At 48.9% G+C, this 20,548-nt stretch overlaps 1 protein-coding gene across 3 annotated transcripts in view; it reads right to left on the bottom strand.

Annotated features, from left to right (window-relative positions):
• Positions 1 to 335: 335 nt before the first annotated feature.
• EYA2 (EYA transcriptional coactivator and phosphatase 2) overlaps positions 336 to 20,548 on the bottom strand; it is a 299,242-nt gene continuing 279,029 nt past the window's right edge. For all 3 annotated transcript variants that reach the window (XM_005569260.4, XM_074005470.1, XM_065523240.2), the window contains 6 exons: positions 20,351 to 20,409; positions 16,882 to 17,042; positions 9,601 to 9,715; positions 8,614 to 8,735; positions 5,821 to 5,921; positions 336 to 1,132 (listed from right to left, as the gene is read on the bottom strand). In XM_005569260.4, the coding sequence (XP_005569317.1) occupies positions 1,052 to 1,132; positions 5,821 to 5,921; positions 8,614 to 8,735; positions 9,601 to 9,715; positions 16,882 to 17,042; positions 20,351 to 20,409 (639 nt within the window). In that variant the 3' untranslated portion in view covers positions 336 to 1,051. The remainder of the gene's footprint in view (positions 1,133 to 5,820; positions 5,922 to 8,613; positions 8,736 to 9,600; positions 9,716 to 16,881; positions 17,043 to 20,350; positions 20,410 to 20,548) is intronic.

Here is a 20,548-nt window from a genome sequence, read left to right as displayed (position 1 = left end):
GCTGAAGGACTCTTAGAGCCATCTTTGCCAGACAGGGAAGAGCCTGCCTGAGAATTAAGGTGACATGAGAGAAATTCATCTGATCACCTGGATCCAGACAGATACCACCTAAAGTTCCTGGAGACACTTGTCCCTTTGTCCTTCTTCCCCTCCCTCCCTCCCTTCTTCCCTCCCTCCTTTTTTTTCTCCCTCTTCTCCATCCTCCCTCCCCCTACTCCACTTTTCTTGGCTTAAGCCAGTGTGAGTTGGATTTTATTCTTTGCAACTGATAAAGTCCTTAAAAAGGCCAACACATTTGGAAGCCTCGAGTGGTAATAAAGTAACCACATCCTACCCCCACTTCAAAATGTAAACGTGGTTTATTTAATGCCTTTTATCCATCACAAAGCACCCATTCCTTCCCAGCATCCCCCTCTTCCTAGAAAACAAGACGCAGCGTAAGGCACGTGCACTGTCCACATGACGTCAAGTAGGGTCTTTAAAAACAAAACTAAGCAATAGTCTTTTCAGCAGCTCAAACTGCCTCCCTCTCTAATGTTCAAAGAATGATTGTCCCCACAAAGCACAACTTGGAGAAGAGAGTGCTTACATTAGAACTGTGAACCACTCCACATGCCAGTTCAAAAAACAAAACCAAACCAATGACTAAGAAACCCAGCCACACAGGTACAAGAGCATAATTCCGGAGTAATGAGACTAGTCCATAAATTAAAAAGAAGACAAGACAAACCCGTCCCCTCCTCATCACCAGGCCTCCCCCAAGTCGTCAATTCCTTGCTTTTGTTCTGTGAGTCTTACAGAAGAGTCTAGACTCCGAGCCAGCCCTTTGCCCCAAAGTCAAATACTCCGAAGCCAAAGTTGGGTACTTTGCTTCTCGGAACCCTCATTTGGACTGATGGACGGCTTCTGAGATGGTCACTGGACACAACGTCTTGGCTGTGGGGCCCCTGCCTGGTGTCCAGCATCTGGGTCTCTGGAGTTCTCGGTGGGGAGGTGGGGAAGGCGAGGGGGTCTGAGGGTGAGATGGTAGGTGGAGATGCTGCTGATCCTGCTATAAATACTCCAGCTCCAGGGCGTGCCTCAGTGCCTCCAGGTCCGCGTGGCAGGATATCCGCCAGAAAGGCATATTGTGCTGAAACACAGAACAGCAGCCACAAGGTTACGCCCCTGCCCCCGTCCCTGGATCCCACGCCCATGGTTAGACGGCATGTGAGAAGTCAACCCAGTTAAGTCTAGCACGTGGGGACTTCCCAAACTATGAGGCACTTGACGTTGCTGGCAGACCCACATCCAGCCAGTACCCACCAGTATGGCCAACCATTTCTATTCACTCAGAGCCTGCTCTGACGGGCTCATCCAGCACTGCCCAGCGTGTTCACTGTTGGACCCTCCTGCCTCTGTTGGTACTATCGTGGTCTTAGGCGGTACACTGACATGGTGTTAAATTGTGCAGTGGGAAAGCGATTCCTTTTTGAAAATCTGTTCTTGCCTGGGCACTGTGGCCCATGCTTGTAATCCCAGCACTTTGGGAGGCTGAGGCAGGAGGATTGCTTGAGGCCAGGAATTGGAGGCTGCAGTGCTCTGAATCCTGTTACTTCAAGAAGAAAGTCACAGCTCGGTGCTGGAACCCCTCCCCAACATTTGTCAATCTCCACTGTGAACAAACAGAGCTGGTCTTGGAGGGTCTTGAGCAGGCTCCTGTAGCTATAGCCAGGTCAGGATGACACTAATTTGTTTTCGTAACAGCTTTTGTTTTTATCTTTTCCTTTTCTTTGCAGCAGGCGGTACTTGCTTCAAGTTATTGGCAGGATAGGGAGTTTTTTTCTTTTCTTTTTTTCTTTTTGTTGAGACAGGGTATCCCTCTGTTGCCCAGGCTAGAGTGCAGTGACATGATCTCTGCTCACTGCAGCCTCAACCTCCCAGGCTCAAGTGATCCTCCTACCTCAGCCTCCCAGGTAGCTGGGACTACAGATGCATGCCACCACATCTGGCTGATTTTTGTATTTTTTGTAGAGATAGGGTTTCACCATGGTGCCCAGGCTGGTCTCAAACTACTGGGCTCAAGCGATCCACCCACCTCAGCCTCCCAAAGTGTTGGGATTACAGGCATGAGCCATCGTGCCCAGCTGAATTTCGTTTCATTAATTTTTTTTAAATTTTAGAGATGGAGTCTCGGTTTGTTGTCCACGCTGCAATGCAGATCATGGCTCACTGCAGCCTTGAGCTTTTGGGCTCAGCTGATCTTCCTGACTCAGCCTCCTGGGTAGCCAGGGACATATCTAGATAAATAGGAAAAAGGAAGGATGCAGGACAAATTGTGTGTGTGTGTGTGTATATATATATGTGCATGTATATGGAGGAAAGAATGCTGGGGTTTCTCAGTAGTTTAAAGGATAAGACTACCTAAGGAAGAATGTAAAGAAATCATTAAGGCAGGTGTAAATAAAATGTCATGGGAGCCAGCCAGAGGAAGCAGTCTCTTTTTTGGTAGAAGTGAATGGGGTGGGGATGTCTCAGGGGAGAAGAGGCGCATGAGACCCAGACCTTGAAGAATGAATGAGGAGGCCAGGCGCGCTGACTCACACCTGTAATCCCAGGACTTTGGGAGGCCAAGGTGGGCGGATCACCTGAAGTCAGGAGTTTGAGACCAGCCTGGCCAACATGGTGAAACCTGTCTCTACTAAAAATACCAAAAATTAGCTGGGTGTGGTGGTGGGCACCTGTAATCCCAGCTACTTGGGAGGCTGGGGCAGGAGAATAGCTTGAACCCAGGAGGCGGAGGTTGCAGTGAGCTGAGATCGCGCCATTGCACTCCATCCTGGGCAACAAGAGTGAAACTTCAACTCAAAAAAATAAAAAACAAAAAAAGAATGAGTGCTTCGTAGTTAGCAGGCCACTGAAGGGAAGGGCATCCCAGGTTGAGCATCCCTGGGCGAGCAAAGGAAGATATATAAAGGTGCAAGGGGCAGACCCCGGTGGGGTGTTCTCACAGGTCACAAACACTTATGAGGCATTCACTGGAGACTCAGATAAACCCACAGATAAGAAACAAGATAAGTTCATCTCCTGGTAAGTGCTAGGAAGGAAACAGAACGAGAGATAGGGTAGGAAGCAGCGATGTCTGTCTACTTTTGAGAGCTGGGTCAGGAAAGGCCTCTCCAGGCAGTGCCATTTAAGCAGGCCCTGGCAAAGATGTGGGGGAACGTGGGGGCAGGTAGAAGACACAGCAAGTGCAAAGGCCGCAGGAAGGTTGAGCTTGGAATGTAATGCTCATTGCTGCACTGCATGGCTCTTGGCACATAGTAGGTGCTCAAGAAATATTTGTAGAAGGACTGAAAAGAGGAAGAGAGGGAGGGGGAAAAAAAAAAGGTAAGTTTCTCAAGCAAAGTGCTCTGAATGTATCCTTTTCTCTTTGTTCTGTAGTTTCTAAATAATTCCCAACTCAAGGGAAGCAGAAAACCATCTCCTGTGGGGGCAGCTCTCATCTCTTCAACACCTTCTCACTGCCCTAGCATTCCCACCCTGCCCTCATCCCGGCCAAGACTTCCTTTCTTTACAAAGATAGATTCTGGTTGTCACCTGGCCAATCCTGCCCTATTTAAAGAGTGTAATTTTGGCTGGGTGTGGTGGCTCACACCTGTAATCCCAGTACTTTGGGAGGCTGAGGTGGGCGGAACACCTGAGGTCAGGAGTTCGAGACCAGCCTGGCCAACATGGCAAAACCCCGTCTTCACTAAAATTACAAAAAATTAGCCAGATGTGGTGGCTCATGCCTGTAATCCCAGTTACTTAGGAGGCTGAGGCACGCGAATCGCTTGAACCCGGGAGGCAGAGGTTGCAGTGTGCCGAGATCACGCTACTGCACTCCAGCCTGGGCGACAGAGCGAGACTCTGTCTCAAAAAAAAAAAAAAAAAAAAAGCGTGATTCATTTTTCTGGGAGAGAATGAGCAAAGGTGGAAGAAAGAGAATGTTCCAGCTGCCTTTACCCCAGGCTTAAAGACTCCACATGCCAGTGGATTCATCACTCGTGGAGAGGCGGAGACAAGTGACCCACTAAAATGGAGATATTAACAACACTGTCAGCAGAAACAGGCGAAGCCTCTGGTCCTGCAGCCATATTTCACACCGCTCAGGTATCCGGTGGCCTGGGCTAATGACTTCCACGTGTCAGGCTGAGAGAGTGGCTGGTGGACAGCGTTTCTCACTAACGTTCTAGGGCTTCTGCCTCAGACACTGGGACTTTCACAAGAGCTCTGTGTGTGGCGGGTGTGTACCTAGTCTTCTTTGGCGGACTCTACTCTTGTCTGACTAGCTCAGGGGTGAAAACCAACTGTGTTTGAAACTGTAAGTCCGTCTCCTCCCTGCCAGGCGTTTGGAGCATGACACAGGCAGGTTTGCATGTGCCAGATGTGTGACCTTAGGCAAATTAATTAACCTCTCTGAGTGTCAAACTCTGTCATCTATAAAATGGGGTGTGGCCGGGCACACGCCTATAATCCCAGCTTTCTGGGAGGCCGAGGTGGACAGATTGTTTGAGTCCAGGAGTTTGAGGCCAGCCCAGGCAACATGGCAAAACCCCATCTCTACAAAAAAAAAAAAAAAAAAAAAAAAAAAATTAGCCAGGTATGGTGGTGCCTGTCCGTAATCCCAGCTACTTAGAGGCGGGGGTGGGAGGATCGCTTGAGTCCCGTAGGTAGAGGCTGCAGTAAGCTGAGATTGTGCCACTGCACTCCAGCCTAGGTGCCAGAGTGAGACACTATCTCTAAAAAAAAAAAAAGAAAGAAAAAAAAAAAAAGGGATGCAACGATACCCACTTTGTAGGAGTTTTTGGAGGACTGAACACAATGGTGATGTTAGCAATAAAGTTATGGTGGTGAAGGGCATGGGGTTAGGCCAGCACCTCCAGATGCCAGCCCACAGCCTGGCCACACACCAGTCAGTGTGACTGACCCTGGCAGCTGCCCTCAAGATCCCTCTCCCCTTCTCTCTCAGAAAGAGCTCATTTCTCAGCGGGGCTCATGGCGGCTGACAATAGAGACCGTATCTTCCAGGAAAGGGGAGGAGCTTTCCAGGTGGAGGGAACAGCGCCTGCAAAGCCTTCTAAGCTCCTCTCGCCCCAGGCCCTCTCCCAGGACCCCAGGGCTTCCCTCTTCTTCTGGGTTTCATCTGCTGAGACCCTAAACATTTTTGCATTTCCTTGGGATTTGCTGCCAGGCAGAGATGGGGGAAACCAGGTCCCCCTAATTAAGCTCTCTGACATTAACAATCCACTTCCCAGGCCTCCGGGTGGGGGGTGGCAGCCTCTCTGGGGCACCGTTGACAGGTCCAGACCCAGGACTTTGGCAGCTGTTTCTTTTCCAAGAACAGAGATGTGGCCACCAGAACCCCCCGCCCTCTCCTCATGGGCCCAAGATCACAAATGCAGGATTTTCTTTTTCATTAGCTTAATGCTGTCTTTATTAACTGGGAAGGGTTCCTGGAACATATGATCAGTAAGTATTAAATAAAACACACACATGTGCACTGGCCCCCCACCAGCCTGCCCCGTCGGAACGTCTCTAGGCTCCCGAACAGTTGTCCCAGAAACAATCCAGGGCTACCAGGGGCGGCAGCCAGAGGCAGAGAGGGGGATTTGTAGAAGGAAATTACTCAGGATGCTTCTGCGATTTGCAAATGGAATGGACCGGCAAGCAAGGAGCCTGGGAAGGAGGACCCAGCCAGCCACGGGGAGTGGCGGAAATCTTGGAAGGAGGCCTTGTAAGGCCACGAGGGGTGCTCATAAGAGCAGGAAAACGCAGTTGGAGAGGCGGAAGAAGTACCTTTTTTGCTCCTTGCTCCTCTTCCACACCATCACCGATCACCACGTAGACAGCTTTTCTGCCGAATCTCTGCATTATCCTCTCGAAGCAGCTCTCCTTCCCTGCAAGCACACAGGAAGGGAAGAAAAAAAGCTCTGTGAGGACCCAGATTGCAGCCAATACCCGCTCATTAAGAGCTCGGTGCCTGCAGCTGTGCTCCCAAAGGCCCGGTATTCATCATTTCGTTCTTGAGCAAACTTCTGAGGTCAGCACTGTTGTCGTCCCCCCGTGAAGGACGATGACAGCCGGAAACACAGTGAGGGTCAGTAGCTTGCCCAGGACAACACAGCAGGAGGAGGCAGTGCAGGGCTTAGAGCAGGCTCTGGAGTCTCTGCAGCTGTCCGATGTAGAAGTGGCCATGGACGCACAACCATCTGAATGCACTTGATACCACTGCGCTGGAGACTGTTTTTTGTTTTGCTTTGTTTTGCTTTGTTTTGGTTTGAGACACTGTCTTGCTCTGTCACCCAGGCTGGAGTGCAGTGGCGCCATCTCAGCTCACTGCAACTTCCACCTTCTGGGTTCAAGCGATTCTCCTCCCTCAGCCTCCTGAGTAGCTGGGATTACAGGCACGCATCATCACACCTAGCTAATTTCTGTATTTTTTAGTAGAGATGGGGTTTCACCATGTTAGCCAGGCTGGTCTCGAACTCCTGGCCTCAAGTGATCTGCCCGCCTCGGCCTCTCAAAGTGCTGGGATTACAGGCATGAGCCGCCGCACCCAGCCAGGTTAACCTTTTTTAAATTTTTATTTTATTTTTGAGATGGAGTCTCCCTCTTGTTGCCCAGGCTGGAGTGCAATGGCCCAGTCTCGGCTCACTGCAACCTCTGCCTCCCGGGTTCAAGCGACTCTCCTGCCTCAGCCTTCCGAGTACCTGGGATTACAGGTACCCACCACCACGCCCTGCTAATTTTTTTGTTTTTAGTAGAGATGAGGTTTCACCATGTCGGTCAGGCTGGTCTTGAACTGCCTGACCTCAGGCAGTCCTCCTGCCTTGGCCTCCAAAAGTGCTGGGATTATAGGCGTGAGCCATCACGCCTGGCCATCTTAACCATTTTTTTTTTTTTTTTTTTGAGACAGAGCCTCTCTGTGTTACCCAGGCTGGAGTGCAGTGGCGCGATCTTGGCTCACTGCAAGCTCTGCCTCCTGGGTTCATGCCGTTCTCCTGCCTCAGCCTCCCGAGTAGCTGGGACTACAGGTGCCCGCCACTATGCCTGGCTAATTATTTTGTTTTGTATTTTTAGTAGAGACAGGGTTGCACCGTGTTAGCCAGGATGGTCTCAATCTCCTGACCTCGTGATCTGCCTGTCTTGGCCTCCCAAAGTGCTGGGATTACAGGCGTGAGCCACCGCGCCCAGCCCATCTTAACCATTTTTAAGTGTATAGTGCATGGCCAGGTGCGGTGGCTCATGCCTGTAATCCCAGCACTTTGGGAGGCCGAGGCAGATGGATCACCTGAGGTCAGGAGTTTGAGACTAGCTTGGCCAACATGGTGAAATCCCGTCTCTACTAAAAATACAAAATTAGCTGGGTGTGGTGGTGCGCACCTGTAATCCCAGCTACTCAGGAGGCTGAGGCAGGAGAACCACTTGAACCCAGGAGGCAGAGGTTGTGGTGAGCCGAGATTGCACCATTGCCCTCCAGCCTGGGCAACAAGAGAGAAACTCCATCTTAAAAAAAAGAAAAAGGGTTAAGATGGTGAAAATTTTATATTATTTAATTTTAACCACAATTAAAATTTAAAAAAGAGATTCGAAATAAACCTGCAAAAGTACTTGACATATGCAGGAAAAATGGGAAAAATGAAAAGACAGGATATCTTGTTGAAAAATATTCAACAACCATTTTGGCCCTTATTACTATAATTTTAAAATCAAAAGGCACTTTTACATAATGTTTGGCCCTAGAACTTCAGTAAAACCAAAACTGTTTCAAGAAAATGCTGCCAAAGTACTGTAAGTCATTTTTTTTTTTGCTCTAGAGAAAAAACAATGGAAAAAGTTTCTAATTAAAGATATTTTGGCACGGTGGCTCATGCCTGTAGTCCCAGTACTTTGGGGGGCTGAGGTGGGAGGATTGCTTGAGGCTGGGAGTTGAAGGCTGTAGTGAGCTATGATCTCACCACTGCATTCCAGACTGAGTGACAGTCCGAGTCACTCAGCTATGGACTACATTTCCCAGCTTCCTTGGCAGCTACCTGTGGCCACATGACTAAGCTGGGGCTAACAGGAAGTGAGTAGAACGTAATGTGCATAGCCTTCTGAGCTTGGCCTTCAAATATCAGACCCACTAGAATGACGACAGGCTAGGACTCTGATTTGACCCTATACATGAGAATAAAACCGTAAGGAATGGTGGAAAAATAAAACGGGAGAGACCTGGGTTTCTGGATATCTTTGAGGACAGGGTCACCCCACCAGCCTGGATCACTCACTTCTGTCTGTTCTACTAGGGAGAAAACAGCTTTGACTCTTTTGCAAGCCCTTGCATTTGGGGTGTGTTTGTTACAGCAGCTTTGCCTGTATCTGAACTCATACAGACACTTTGGAAAACTGTGGTCCTAACCAATTTCTTTAGAAGCAGAAGTTAAGGCACGTGGTCTGTGGGGGCTGTTTTGGGGATCTGAGTCATGGCCATAGGCGAATTCCATCCATTTCCCCAGTGTCATGTTCCTTAAACATCCCATTCCCAAGATGGAAAGCTAACCCTACCCTCCATCCCTGTATTACCCCCAAGGTGTGGCTTCTCCCTACCTGTCTTGGTTGCACTGTAGATGTTCTCAATAGGAAACACAGACCCCAGGCCATATAGCAGGACTTTGGCCAGGGCAGGAATTAGTTGAGTGGTGGTGACCAGCACATTGACACAGTTGGGCCTAAGGACAAAGGAGATTGTGGATCAGAACTCAGAGGGACCACAAGGCCAGCCTCCTCCTGCTGCATGAGCCTGCAGTTGGCAGGAAATCTGATAGGTTTGGAGGCTGTGGCTGTCATCTTCAGGCATGTTAGGGCCCAAGGATTCTCAGGCTGTTCCTCTCTTATAATCCTGAAGCTGCCTGACATGGCGAAATGTAGTATGGGGGGAATAGTAGTATGGGGTGAATACTTTTCTTATATAAAAAGCAAATGTTTATTGCAAGGGCCATACATTTAAATAGTTGCAGGTAATGTAAATGAGAGATATGGAAAAAGTGTAGGCCAAAAGGGAGAGGTGAGGACTGGAGTAAGCTGGAGCCTGAATGCCAGTTCTCATCTTTTGGGAGAATTCAGAAACCTGGAAACCTGTTGGGCCCTGAAAAGTCTCTGCAGCTATTAGCTCAGCTATGCTCTTAAGGTATCCACTGAGCCTTGTGCACTTAAGCTTTATTAAATATTTGGGCTGGGCATGGTGGCTCATGCCTACAATCCCAGCACTTTGGGAGGCCGAGGTGGGTGGATCACCTGAGCTCAGGAGTTCAAGACAAGCCTGATCAACATGGTGAAATCCCATCTCTACTAAAAATACTGGGGCTGAGGCAGAATTGCTTGAACCTGGGAGGGAGAGGTTGTGGTGAGCCGAGATCACGCCACTGCACTCCAGCCTGGGCGACAGAGTGAGACTCTGTCTCAAAAAAAAAATTGGAAAGTGTGCAAGTGAGAATTTGAGGAGTCCAATTCTCCTAAGTGTGGACATGCAGGAGCCACCACTGTCTACTGCAAGAAAGTTCAGTGTCACAGAGGAAAACAGGGGCTGCCACTTGCCGGGAGTTGATGAGGTTTAGTGCCTTCAGGGAGTGGGTCAGCCAGAGGTCTGTGAGAGCTTCCAGCTCGGCTCGGAGCTGTAGCCAGGTCTCCCTTTTGGGAGCACCTATCAACCCTGTGGACAAAGGAAATAAAGATGTAGTCATCATACTAGAAAGATCTGGGGGACAAAGGTAGGGAACAGGAATCTAGCTACTGTACCCTGAAGGTTAAAATCAGATGATATCCAAAGTAAACTTCAATCCAGTGGCTTCTCTTAATATTATCCTGAGATCAATAGATTGATAGATTAATCCATCTACTGACTGATCCACCCATCCACCCACCCATCCATCCATCCATCCATCCATCCATCCATCCACCCACCCACCCACCTATCCACCTATCCATTCACCCAATATCCTTCCATCCACCCATCCATCCATCCACCCAATATCCATCTATCCATCCATCCATCCACCCACCCACCCACCCACCCACCTATCCACCCATCCATTCACCCAATATCCATCCATCCACCCATCCATCCATCCATCCATCCATCCATCCATCCACCCATCCATCCATCCATCCACCCACCCACCCACCCACCTATCCACCCATCCATTCACCCAATATCCTTCCATCCACCCATCCATCCATCCACCCAATATCCATCCATCCACCCATCCATCCATCCATCCATCCACCCATCCATCCATCCACCCACCTATCCACCCATCCATCTACCTACCCACCTATCCACCCATTCATCCACCCAATATCCATCTATCCATCCATCCACCCACCCACCCACCCATCAATCTACCCACTCATCCACCCACCCACCTATCCATCCATCCACCCATCCACCCATCTACCCCCACATCCATCCATCCACACATCCAACAAAAAATTCAGGAGTGCCTTCTAGGTGCTTGATATTGTAATAGGCACTGAATATACAGATATAAACAAAAATATGCAGATTATAGAGCTTATATTGTTATGGTAGAGACAGGGGATTAATAACAAAAAAAAGATGAACATTTTTGAGTGCTTGTTATGTGCTGGGCTCTGCTTTTAACACTATTTATTTCATTCTCACAATGACACTATAGGTGGACACAATTTTTATTTCTATATTTTTAGGTAAAGAAACAGGCTTTGTGATGTTGACTGACTTGCTCACCATAGGGAGAAAATAATGGACACAGGTCCGGCACCCAGGCAGCTGGCTTCCAGAGCCACCCTGTGGGTATTTCTCAACCTGCCATTCTCTCAGCCTTCAGTAGCTTTAAGATAAAGTTCAAAATCCCCAGCAACATGATCCTGTCCCTACTGAGTTTCATCTCCTGCTGCTGTCTTTCCATTCCAGCCTGGAGGCCTCCTGTTTGTTCCCTGAAACACCAAGTGGTCTCTTGCCCCAGGACCTTTGCACATCTCATTTCAGAACCTGGACCACTCTTCTGACATCTTCTGCTTTTGCTTGGCTAAATCCTTCATACTCTGCATTTGGGCCTCATCTTTTTTTTTTTTTTTTTTTTTTTTTTTGAGACAAGGTCTTGCTCTGTCACCTAGGCTGGAGTTCAGTGGTGTGATCACAGCTCACTGCAGCCTCAGTCTCCTAGGCTCAAACAATCCTGCAATCCTTCCACCTTAGCCTCCTGAGTAGCTGGAACTACAGATGCCTGTCACCATGTCTGGCTAATTTTTGTATTTTTCATAGAGGTGGGGTCTTGCTATGTGGCCCAAACTAGTCTTGAACTCCTGGCCTCAAGCAATCCTGCCTTGGCCTCCCAAAGTGCTGGAATTACAGGTGTGAACCTCTGCATCTTGCCTTAAGGCCTCATCTTAAATGTGGTTTGCTCTGGAAGGTCTAACCTGATCTCTCCAGGCTGGGTCAGGTCCCTCTAGTTTATATTCTCCCAACACACTGTAGCTCTTCTTCACAACACTTCTCACAACTCTAATTTTAAGTGTATCTGTGTGACAATGTGTTTGGCATCTGCCTTGGCCATTAGGCTATTCACTCTAGGGCAGAGGGCAGGGACCGAGTCGGTCTTGTTTGCCACCATAGCAGCAGTTTCTGTAGCAGGGGCTGGCCCGTGCTTGGTGCTCAATCAGTATTTGCTGAAGGAAGAATTAATGAGGACAAAATGCTGCCTGTGCTATGGAGACATTGTCTTCTCTACACAGAAGACCCCAGTGTCCAAACTGGGCCCTGTGTCATCTGGACACCGCCAGCTCTCTCATCCTGTCCGGGACCACATGACCCCCACTCCAGCCATGCTGGCCTTCTTTATCTTTCTGAAAAGTGTCAAACTCCTTTGGTCTAAGAGACTTTTCATTTGCTGTTTGTGGTAGACACTGTTAGTTGCCATCCACTATCCATTTTTTCCACTTATAATTAGTAAAAATATAAATACAAAAAGATCTTCTCATTAGTAATAAGAATCCTGATTTTGGCTGGGTGAGGTGGCTCACGCCTGTAACCCCAGCACTTCGGGAGGCTGAGGTGGGAAGATCACTTGAGCCAGGGGTTTGAGACCAGCCTGGGCAAGATTGGAAGGCCCTGTCTCTACAAAAAATTTAAAAATTAGCCAGGCATGGTGGCATGTGCCTGTGGTCCCAGCTATTCTGGAGGCTGAGGTGGGAGGATCACTGGAGCCTAGGAAGTCGAGGGTGCAGTGAGCCGAGATCATGCCACTGCACTCCAGCCTGAGAAACAGAGTGAGACCCAGTCTCAATAAATAAATAAATACAAAGATAGAAGGGGCCAGGTGGGGTGGCTCACGCCTGTAATCCCAGCACTTTGGGAGCCCGAGGCGGACAGATCATCTGAGGTCAGGAGTTTGAGACCAGCCTGGCCAACATGGTGAAATGCCATCTCTACTAAAAATACAACAATTAGCCAGGTGAAGTGGTGGGCGCCTGTAGTCCCAGCTACTCGGGAGGCTGAGGCAGGAGAATCGCTTGAACTCGGGAGGCGGAGGTTGCAGTGAGCTGAGATTGTGCCACTGCATTCCAGCCTAGGTGACAGAGCGAGACTCCGCCTCAAAAAAAAAAAAAAAAAAAAAAAAGATAGAAGGATCCTGAGATCCTGGGCTCCTAACACTGTAGAGTACTCAGCCAGCTTTGGAATGCCTACAGCTCTTGTATATAAGAAAAAAATATATATTTCTATCTGGTTTAAGCCATTGTTTTTTGTGTTATTTTTTGGTTGGTTGTTCTTTTATTTACGCAGTTGAATATAGCTGAACTGATTGACTCTTTCCTTGTACTGGTCATCCCCCAGCTCTGGGCATTTGGTTATCATTATTAGACTCTCATCTAGAAAATTTAGAATACTGAGTTTAAATATCCCTTCCTGAGAGATGGACTCTGGGTCCACTATTCCAAGTATCCCCTGGCCACCACTGCCCACGCTGGGCTCTCTACCATATTCCTCTGTTTCTTCTACAGCTGTGATCATTCTCTGAAATGACTGAATTAAGAATTTAAAGCCAGGTGTGGTGGCTCACACCTGTAATCCCAGTACTTTGGGAGGCTGAGGCGGGTGGATCACCTGAGCTCAGGAGTTCGAGACCAGCCTGGCCAACATGGTGAAACCCCGTCTCTATTAAAAATACAAAAATTAGCCGGGCATGGTGGCATGTGCCTGTATTCTCAGCTAGTCGGGAGGCTGAGGCAGGAGAGTCACTTGAACCCGGCAGGTGAAGGTTGCAGTGAGCCGAGATTGCACCACTGTACTCCAGCCTGGGTGACAGAGTAAGACTCCATCTCAAAAAAAAAAAAAAAAAAAAAAAAAAAGAATTTAAGTGATTTGCTCACTTATTGATGGTCTGTTTCCTCCACCCATTGAATATAAACTCTTTGAAAACAGGGATCTTGTTTCTTTTGTTCACCGTTGAATCCACAACCTAGGCCTTTGACGATGGACACATGGGTGAATGAATGAAGAATGAATGGATCTTCTTACTGCTACATGTCCCATCTTCTCATTAGTCTATCAACTCTAGGAGAACACATGGCCTCTGGTTTTCCTCTCTCTCTGCACCTTCCCCACAGACCCTTAGCTGGAACCCTCAGTGACAATACAAACTTACAAGGCTCAGCACTTTCAGTTGACAAAGGGCTTCCCGACGTGCTGTCTTGTGTAACCAGCTGCCCAACCACCCCTACTTTGCTCCCCGCTGGGAAGTGTGCTTCAAGCTGCTTCCTCGGTGTTTTCCTCCAGGCTTGGCCTCCTTCCCACCTTCCCCAGATAACAATGGTGCTACTTAAGGAGAGCATATGTGTGTCAGAGCCGTTCTGAGCACCTTTCCTGTACGAATTCACAACATCCTGGCAAGAATCCTTGTGTACACTGTGTATATTGCAGACACTATTAGCCACCTACCACTGACGCTGGGCAGCATCACTGGCCCCAGTTTACACACGAGGAGGAAACTGAGGCACAGGGAGGTCAAATAACCTGCTCAGAGCTACACGGGAAGTGGTAGAGGGAGGAATGACATCAGGCCAAGGCCCCTGATTCCAACCCCTGCCTCCTAGATGGTGATTTACTAAGTATTTTCTCCATCCTGTATTTTGCAGGTGTCTTTCTTCCGAGCACACCTTCTAAAACACCTGGAATCGCGGGGATCTGTGGTGATCTCTGGACTGGAAGCCACGGCCATGCACCTGGCTCGTTCTGTGATGCAGGAACAGCTGGGATAGTGAGGGGGACTGGCATGCCGCTAGCTGTGGCCTCCTCACCGTCTGATGCCTCGGGTGCTCTCCTCTCAGCTATGGGTGAGTAGAGCAGCCTGACAAAGCCCTGGCATTTCCTGGGCCTTAACCTGGATGGGGAGCAGATGCTCTCTGTTGGCCAACCCCATCCCTGTCTCCCCTAAGTGAGCCCTCCTGCACCCCTCCTCCCTCCGTGCAGGGCTGGGTACAAAGGTTGGGACTTGACCAGAGCTTGCTCCTTCACTCCTGCAATCAACACACTCACATCTAAGAGGCCACCAAGTGTGGCCCTGAAGGGCAGAGGTGGTGGAGTCGTCCAGCCTGGGACTCCACTGTGGCTCTTCTGCCTGGGCTGTGTGACGCTGGGCAGGTTACTTAACCTCTGTAATCTCAGTTTCTGCTTTTGAGCAACACCGCTGATAAAACCATTTACCTTACAGGGATGCTGTGACGAGTAAAGGAGCTATTCCATGAAAACGGTGGCAACACTGGCAGAGTGAGTGCTCCATAAACATTAGCTACTGCCAGGACTGCACTTAGCACATGGTCTGCATTAGCACCGCAGCCACGAACACGACAGGAAGTCTGTCCCAAAGAACGGATGGGAAAGCGACCAGGGACAGGGGAAGACACAGAGGAACCCGAGGCTCCCAAGCAAAACTGAGAGCAACTCATGACAAATACCACCATTTACTGAGTGCCTGCTGTGTACCAGGCATGGAGTCATGCTTTTTGTATGCATTCACAATAAATCTCTCAATAATCTAGGAAAGCAGAAGTATTTGTATTCTCCGTTTCATAGATTTATTTATTTTTTGAGATGGAGTTTTGCACTTGTTGCCCAGGCTAGAATGCAACCTCTGCCTTTCGGTTTCAAGCGATTCTCCTGCCTCAGCCTCCCAAGTAGCTGGGATTACAGGTGCCTGCCACCACACCCAGCTGATTTTTTTGTATTTTTAGTAGAGACGGGGTTTCACCATGTTGTTCAGGCTGGTCTCGAACTGCTGACCTCGTGATCCACCCGCCCTGGCCTCCCAAAGTGCTGGGATTACAGGCGTGAGCCACTGTGCCCGGCCCTCATTTCATAGATTTAAAGACTGAGGCTCATTAAGATGACCGTATGTACATTGCCTAAGGCCACATAGCTAGAAAGTTGTAGAGCTGGGACCGGAAGCGTGTTCTGTCCAGTTTGAGAACCGGGACTGTATTCTTTCTAGGAATGGAGGGGGGTGGCCCTAGAAGCTTTTGGGGCCAATGTGTATATTGCAGACACTATTAGCCACCTACTCAAACCCTGCCCTTATGGGCCAGTGGTTGGTTCCAGGCACTGTGGCAACCAGGAAGACTCCCAGATGTCTCCTGAAGAGGGCGCAGTATTACCCCCAGTTAAAAACCTCTGTTCTAGAGAACTCCAGAATTCTCTAGACTACGGCTGAGCCAGCCTCGCTTCCAGTGCCTTCAGACTTCTTGTTTGGGGCAATGAGCAAACGTTCCTAATACCTGAAGCCAGGGCGGTCTCTCCTTGGCTGCACTTAGAATTACTCAGGGATCTTTATGACTCCTGATGTCCAGGCTGCAGCGATACCGAGACCATCAGAAACGGAAACTCCTTGGGTGGTTCCAGTGAGAGCCAAGTGTGAGAACCCGTGACTTCCAGGGCTTCTTCAACTTTAATGCCTCCACTGGCGGGCTTGTTAAAAACGTAGATTCTGGGCCAGGCAGGTGCTGCATGCCTCTAATCCCAGCTACCTGGGAGGCTGAGGTGGGAGGATCACTTGAGGCCAGAAGTAATTTGAGACCAGCCTGGGCAGCATAGCAAGACCTTGTCTCAAAAATAAAAAGAAATTTTTTCAGAGCGGATTCTGAGTCAGTTGCCCAGGATGAGGCCTGACACCCTGCACTTCTCTCTCTTTTTTTTTTTTTTTGAGACAGGGTCTCGCTTTGTCGCCCAGGCTGGGGTGCAGTGGTGTAATCTCGGGTCACTGCAGACTCTGCCTCCTGGTGACCCTGCACTTCTAACCAGCTCCAGGGGGATGCTGATGTGGTTGGTCTGAGGACAACAATCTGAGCTGCAAAGACTCAAGGCACAGGTCCTCCCCCATTCCAAGGGGGATTCTGGAATTCCAGAATCCAAGCGGGGATTCCAGGGCTGTGAAAACACAGATTCTGGGCCCGAGTTTCAGATTTGCTAGGCCTGAGGTAGGACCAGAGACTCTGCATTTCCAACATATGCCCAGGTGATGCTGACGCTGCTGCTTGGAGGACCACCCGTGAGAGCCTCTGGCTGTGGGTAAGAGAATTCCGCCCCCATGCCCACCCCGCACCATTTGTGGCCTGAAGGATCTTGGACCAGATGCAGCCTCCATCCCTTAGCTTTCCCACCCCCAAAGTGAAGGTGACAAAATACCAGTGCTGTATTCCAAAGGGTGTCGTCAGGGTTGCATTAAGTGGGCTGGTACTGATTGTGAACCTCTCTGCCTGGCGCCTGGCACAGCAGGGACACAGAATTGACAGCATCCATCCCGACGAGCTTCCCTTCCTCGGAGGCCCGAGGCTCACGGTACTCACCGCCGACGTTGTTCTTGTAGGTATTGTACATCTCCTTCACCCGCCGGTAGCGGAAGGCCAGCTTCCTCATCCAGTCCACGCCGCCGTGCACGCCAGAGCCCAGGCACAGGTTGGTTCCTGGGGCTGAACTGTGGAAGCCATCAGCGGAGAAGTTGTACGTGCTGCAGAGAGAGGAGGGGAGGGACGGTGTTAGTGCAGGGGGGTGCAGGGCACCTTCACTGGGAGACTGCAGGCTCTAAGGGACCCACGGGTAGGCTTTCAGGTGCCCATGAGCCCCTCGAAATGCACAGGGTGCTGCGAGTGTACATTTAGGGGGCAGCAGGACCACAGCTTTCATTAGCTTCCCCAAGAAAAGTGGTGTCTTTTTCTCTTACCCGATCCACATCCGTTTGCCTTTTTCTTGTTTATTTTTTAATTTTTATTTTTTTGAGACAGGGTCTTGCTCTGTTGCCCAGGTTGGAGTGCAGTGGTATTATCACAGCTCATTGCAGCCGCAACCTCCCAGCTCAACGGATCCTCCTACTCAGCCTTCTGAGGACCTGGGACCGCAGGCGTGCACCACCACAGTTGGCTAACTTATTTTTATTTTTTTGAGAGATGGAGTCTCTCTATGTTGCCTGGGCTGGTCTTGAACTCCTGGGCTCAAGGGATCCTCCTGCCTTGGCTTCCCAAAGTACTGGGATTATAGGCATGCACCACCATGCCTGGCCCCTTGTTTTGACTTTTAGAAATTATTATTATTTTTTTATTTTGCAATGGAGTCTTGCTCTGTTGCCCAGGTTGGAGTGCAAAGGCATGATCTTGGCTCACTGCAACCTCCACCTCCCAGGTTCAAGTGATTCTCCTGCCTCAGCCTCCCCTTCCCAAGTAGGTGGGATTACAGGTGCCCTCCACCACATCCAGGTAATTTTTTTGTATTTTTAGTAGAGACAGGATTTCACCATGTTGTCCAGGCTGATCTCGCACTCCTGACCTCAAGTGATCCACCCGCCTCGGGCTCCGAAAGTGCTGGGATTATAGGTGTGAGTCACTGTGCCCAGCCATGGATTTATTCTTGAAAAAGTGAACACTGACCATTAACTCAGATGCTACGATGGGGAGAGGTCTAGATGTTAAGAGATGGAGGCCCTTGGGGAGGGCAGGAACCAGTGACCAGGATGGACAGGGGATCTGTTAAGAGCTTGGGTTCCAGAGCCAGGCTGCCCGGATTTGAATCCTGCCCTCCCTGCTGACCAGCCATGTGAGTTTGGGCCGACTGCTTAACCTCTCTATGCCTCACATTCCCCAGCTGTGAAATGAGGATGAAGATAAAACCATCTCTCTCATCTCTCCTAGGGTTACTGTGCACATGCAATGAGTTATCCCATGTCATGCATTTGGAATAGAGCATGGCACAAAACGAGGCATCTCTGAAGGCTGGTTCTTACTGCTAACTGAAAAAGAAAAAAAAAAAAAAAACAAGAGGCATTTCATGCTTGGGACCTAGGATATAGTAGGCACTCCATAAATATTTCTTGAATGAATAAGTGGAGAATTTGGTGTCTAAAGAAGAAAACACCCGTGGGCTGAGAATTCTCAAAGTGAGGTACCAAACAGCTCAGCATAAGACAGGGTTCAGAGGACTATTGCTCTAAATTCCAAGCCAGCTAGCTACGCGGGAAATTTTATAGAAACACAACGATGCTGCTCATTGCCTTGAAAGGAAGACTGCTTCCCAACGATGACTTCATGGAAAGGACCAATTAACCTTGATCTGGGGTTTATTTATTCCATCAATTGAGAAGTCCTGGTGGGGCTGGAGCTTTGCTCCTTGCCAGTCCTGACTGCAGAAGGGATTTTCCAAATGGCTGATTAAAATGAAGCCGGCATCTGCCCGCCGATCACTTCCGATTGTGCCGGGCTTTGAAAGGACTTACAGGGCTCAGGAACAGAAACTCTGATTTCTGTTTTTGCAATAAGTTGGGAGAGACACCTTGGAAGCAGGTACTAAACAAAGTTACAACAACTGGTCCCATAACCAAAACATTATTTTGTCTAATAATATATCTGATGAGCCTGAAGCTCAATGTGGTAATTTTGGAGGAGCACAGATTAACTATGGTCCCGTTTTTATAAACTTTTCCCAGGGGCAGGCTTGGAACATTCCAGCCCACATTCCTCTGGAAGTTGTCTCTCTTTTTTTTTTTTTGAGATGAGTCTTGCTCTGTCCCCCAGGCTGGAGTGCAGTGGCACGATCTCAGCTCACTGCAACCTCTGACTCCTGGGTTCAAGCAATTCTCCTGCCTCAGCCTCCTAACTGGGATCACAGGTGCTCGCCACCATGCCCGGCTAACTTTTGTATTTTTAGTAGAGATGGGGTTTCACCATGTTGGCCAGGCTGGTCTCGAACTCCTGACCTCAGGTGATCCGTGTGCCTTGGCCTCCCAAAGTGCTGGGATTACAGATGTGAGCCACTGTGCCCGGCCTGAAGCTGTCTCATATTGAGCAATGGGTTACCTGATTCCTGGAAGCCATGTCCTGTGAGTGTTTTCCCTAGAAACCAGACACACCACTTACTCATTTGAGAAGTGTTTTTTAAGTATTGGCTGTATCAATTGTTATATTAAAAATATATGCATGCTGGTCAGGTGTGGTGGCTCATGACTGTAACCTCAGAACTTTGGGAGGCTGAGGTGGGTAGATCACTTGAGGTTAGGGGTTCGAGACCACTGCACTCCAGCCTGGGTGACAAGAGTGAAAGTCAGCTTCAAAAAAAAAAAAAAAATATATATATGTGTATGTATGCTAATGAATACAATCAAATATTCAGAGGCAGCTGCCTCCTTAGGAAGACTGCTGGAGGAGAAGTACGTGATACTCTGAGCTTGACTACTGAGAAAAAATTGGTTGTAACATCTCTGGACCCTCGATGGGAGGAGAGAAGCTGAAAGAAAGGGTATTTTCAACATTTTGAGCAGATCTTGGAAGAATATATACCAGACTCTTAATGGTGGTGATTTTGGGAGGTGAGGTCAGGTTAAGTGTGGGATTTTTTTCTGTTATGCACGCATTACTTCAGTAAGCAGGAAAAAATAGCAATAGATGAGCAGCGTTTAGTGATTTGAGGTGATGAGCAAGAGACTGCAGGGTTGAGGGGTGAGGTTGTGATTTTCTAAACAAATTTTTACTCATTTATTTATTATAGTAGAGATGGGGGTCTCATTATGTTGCTCAGGCTGGTTTTGAACTCCTGAGCTCAAGTGATCCTCCTGCTAAGGCCTCCCAGAGTCCTGGGATTACAAGTGTCAGTCACCACATCCGGCCAGTTGTGATTTTTGAGTTTGAGACGCAAAAGTCCTAGTTCTGGCTGGAGGCAGGCACACCTTGTCCTTATAAGCAGCCCTCCTCTCCCATCCCATTTCCTAGTAGAAGGAGAACTTGATAATCAATCAATCAATCAATGGGCATTTTTGACTCCCCAGATTCCCACCTTAAATCTTGGCCATTGTCATCTGATGAGACGTCGTCAACGTGGATCTGGTCACAATCCTATGGAAAATGTGACAAGAAGAGAAAGAGAGAGAGAGAGAGAACGTGCCTTGTTAATCTGATGTAGCCTTTAAGGGCTGGCTTCATAAGCTGAGGGCTGGGATAAGCACTGCATTGGGAGTCATCAGGCTCGGGTTCT

The sequence above is a fragment of the Macaca fascicularis genome, chromosome 10 (genome assembly GCF_037993035.2).
Source record: "Macaca fascicularis isolate 582-1 chromosome 10, T2T-MFA8v1.1".
Taxonomy (NCBI): domain Eukaryota; kingdom Metazoa; phylum Chordata; class Mammalia; order Primates; family Cercopithecidae; genus Macaca; species Macaca fascicularis.
The sequence above is the reverse complement of the archived record's forward strand: the minus strand, read 5'-3'. Positions and strand labels throughout refer to the sequence as shown.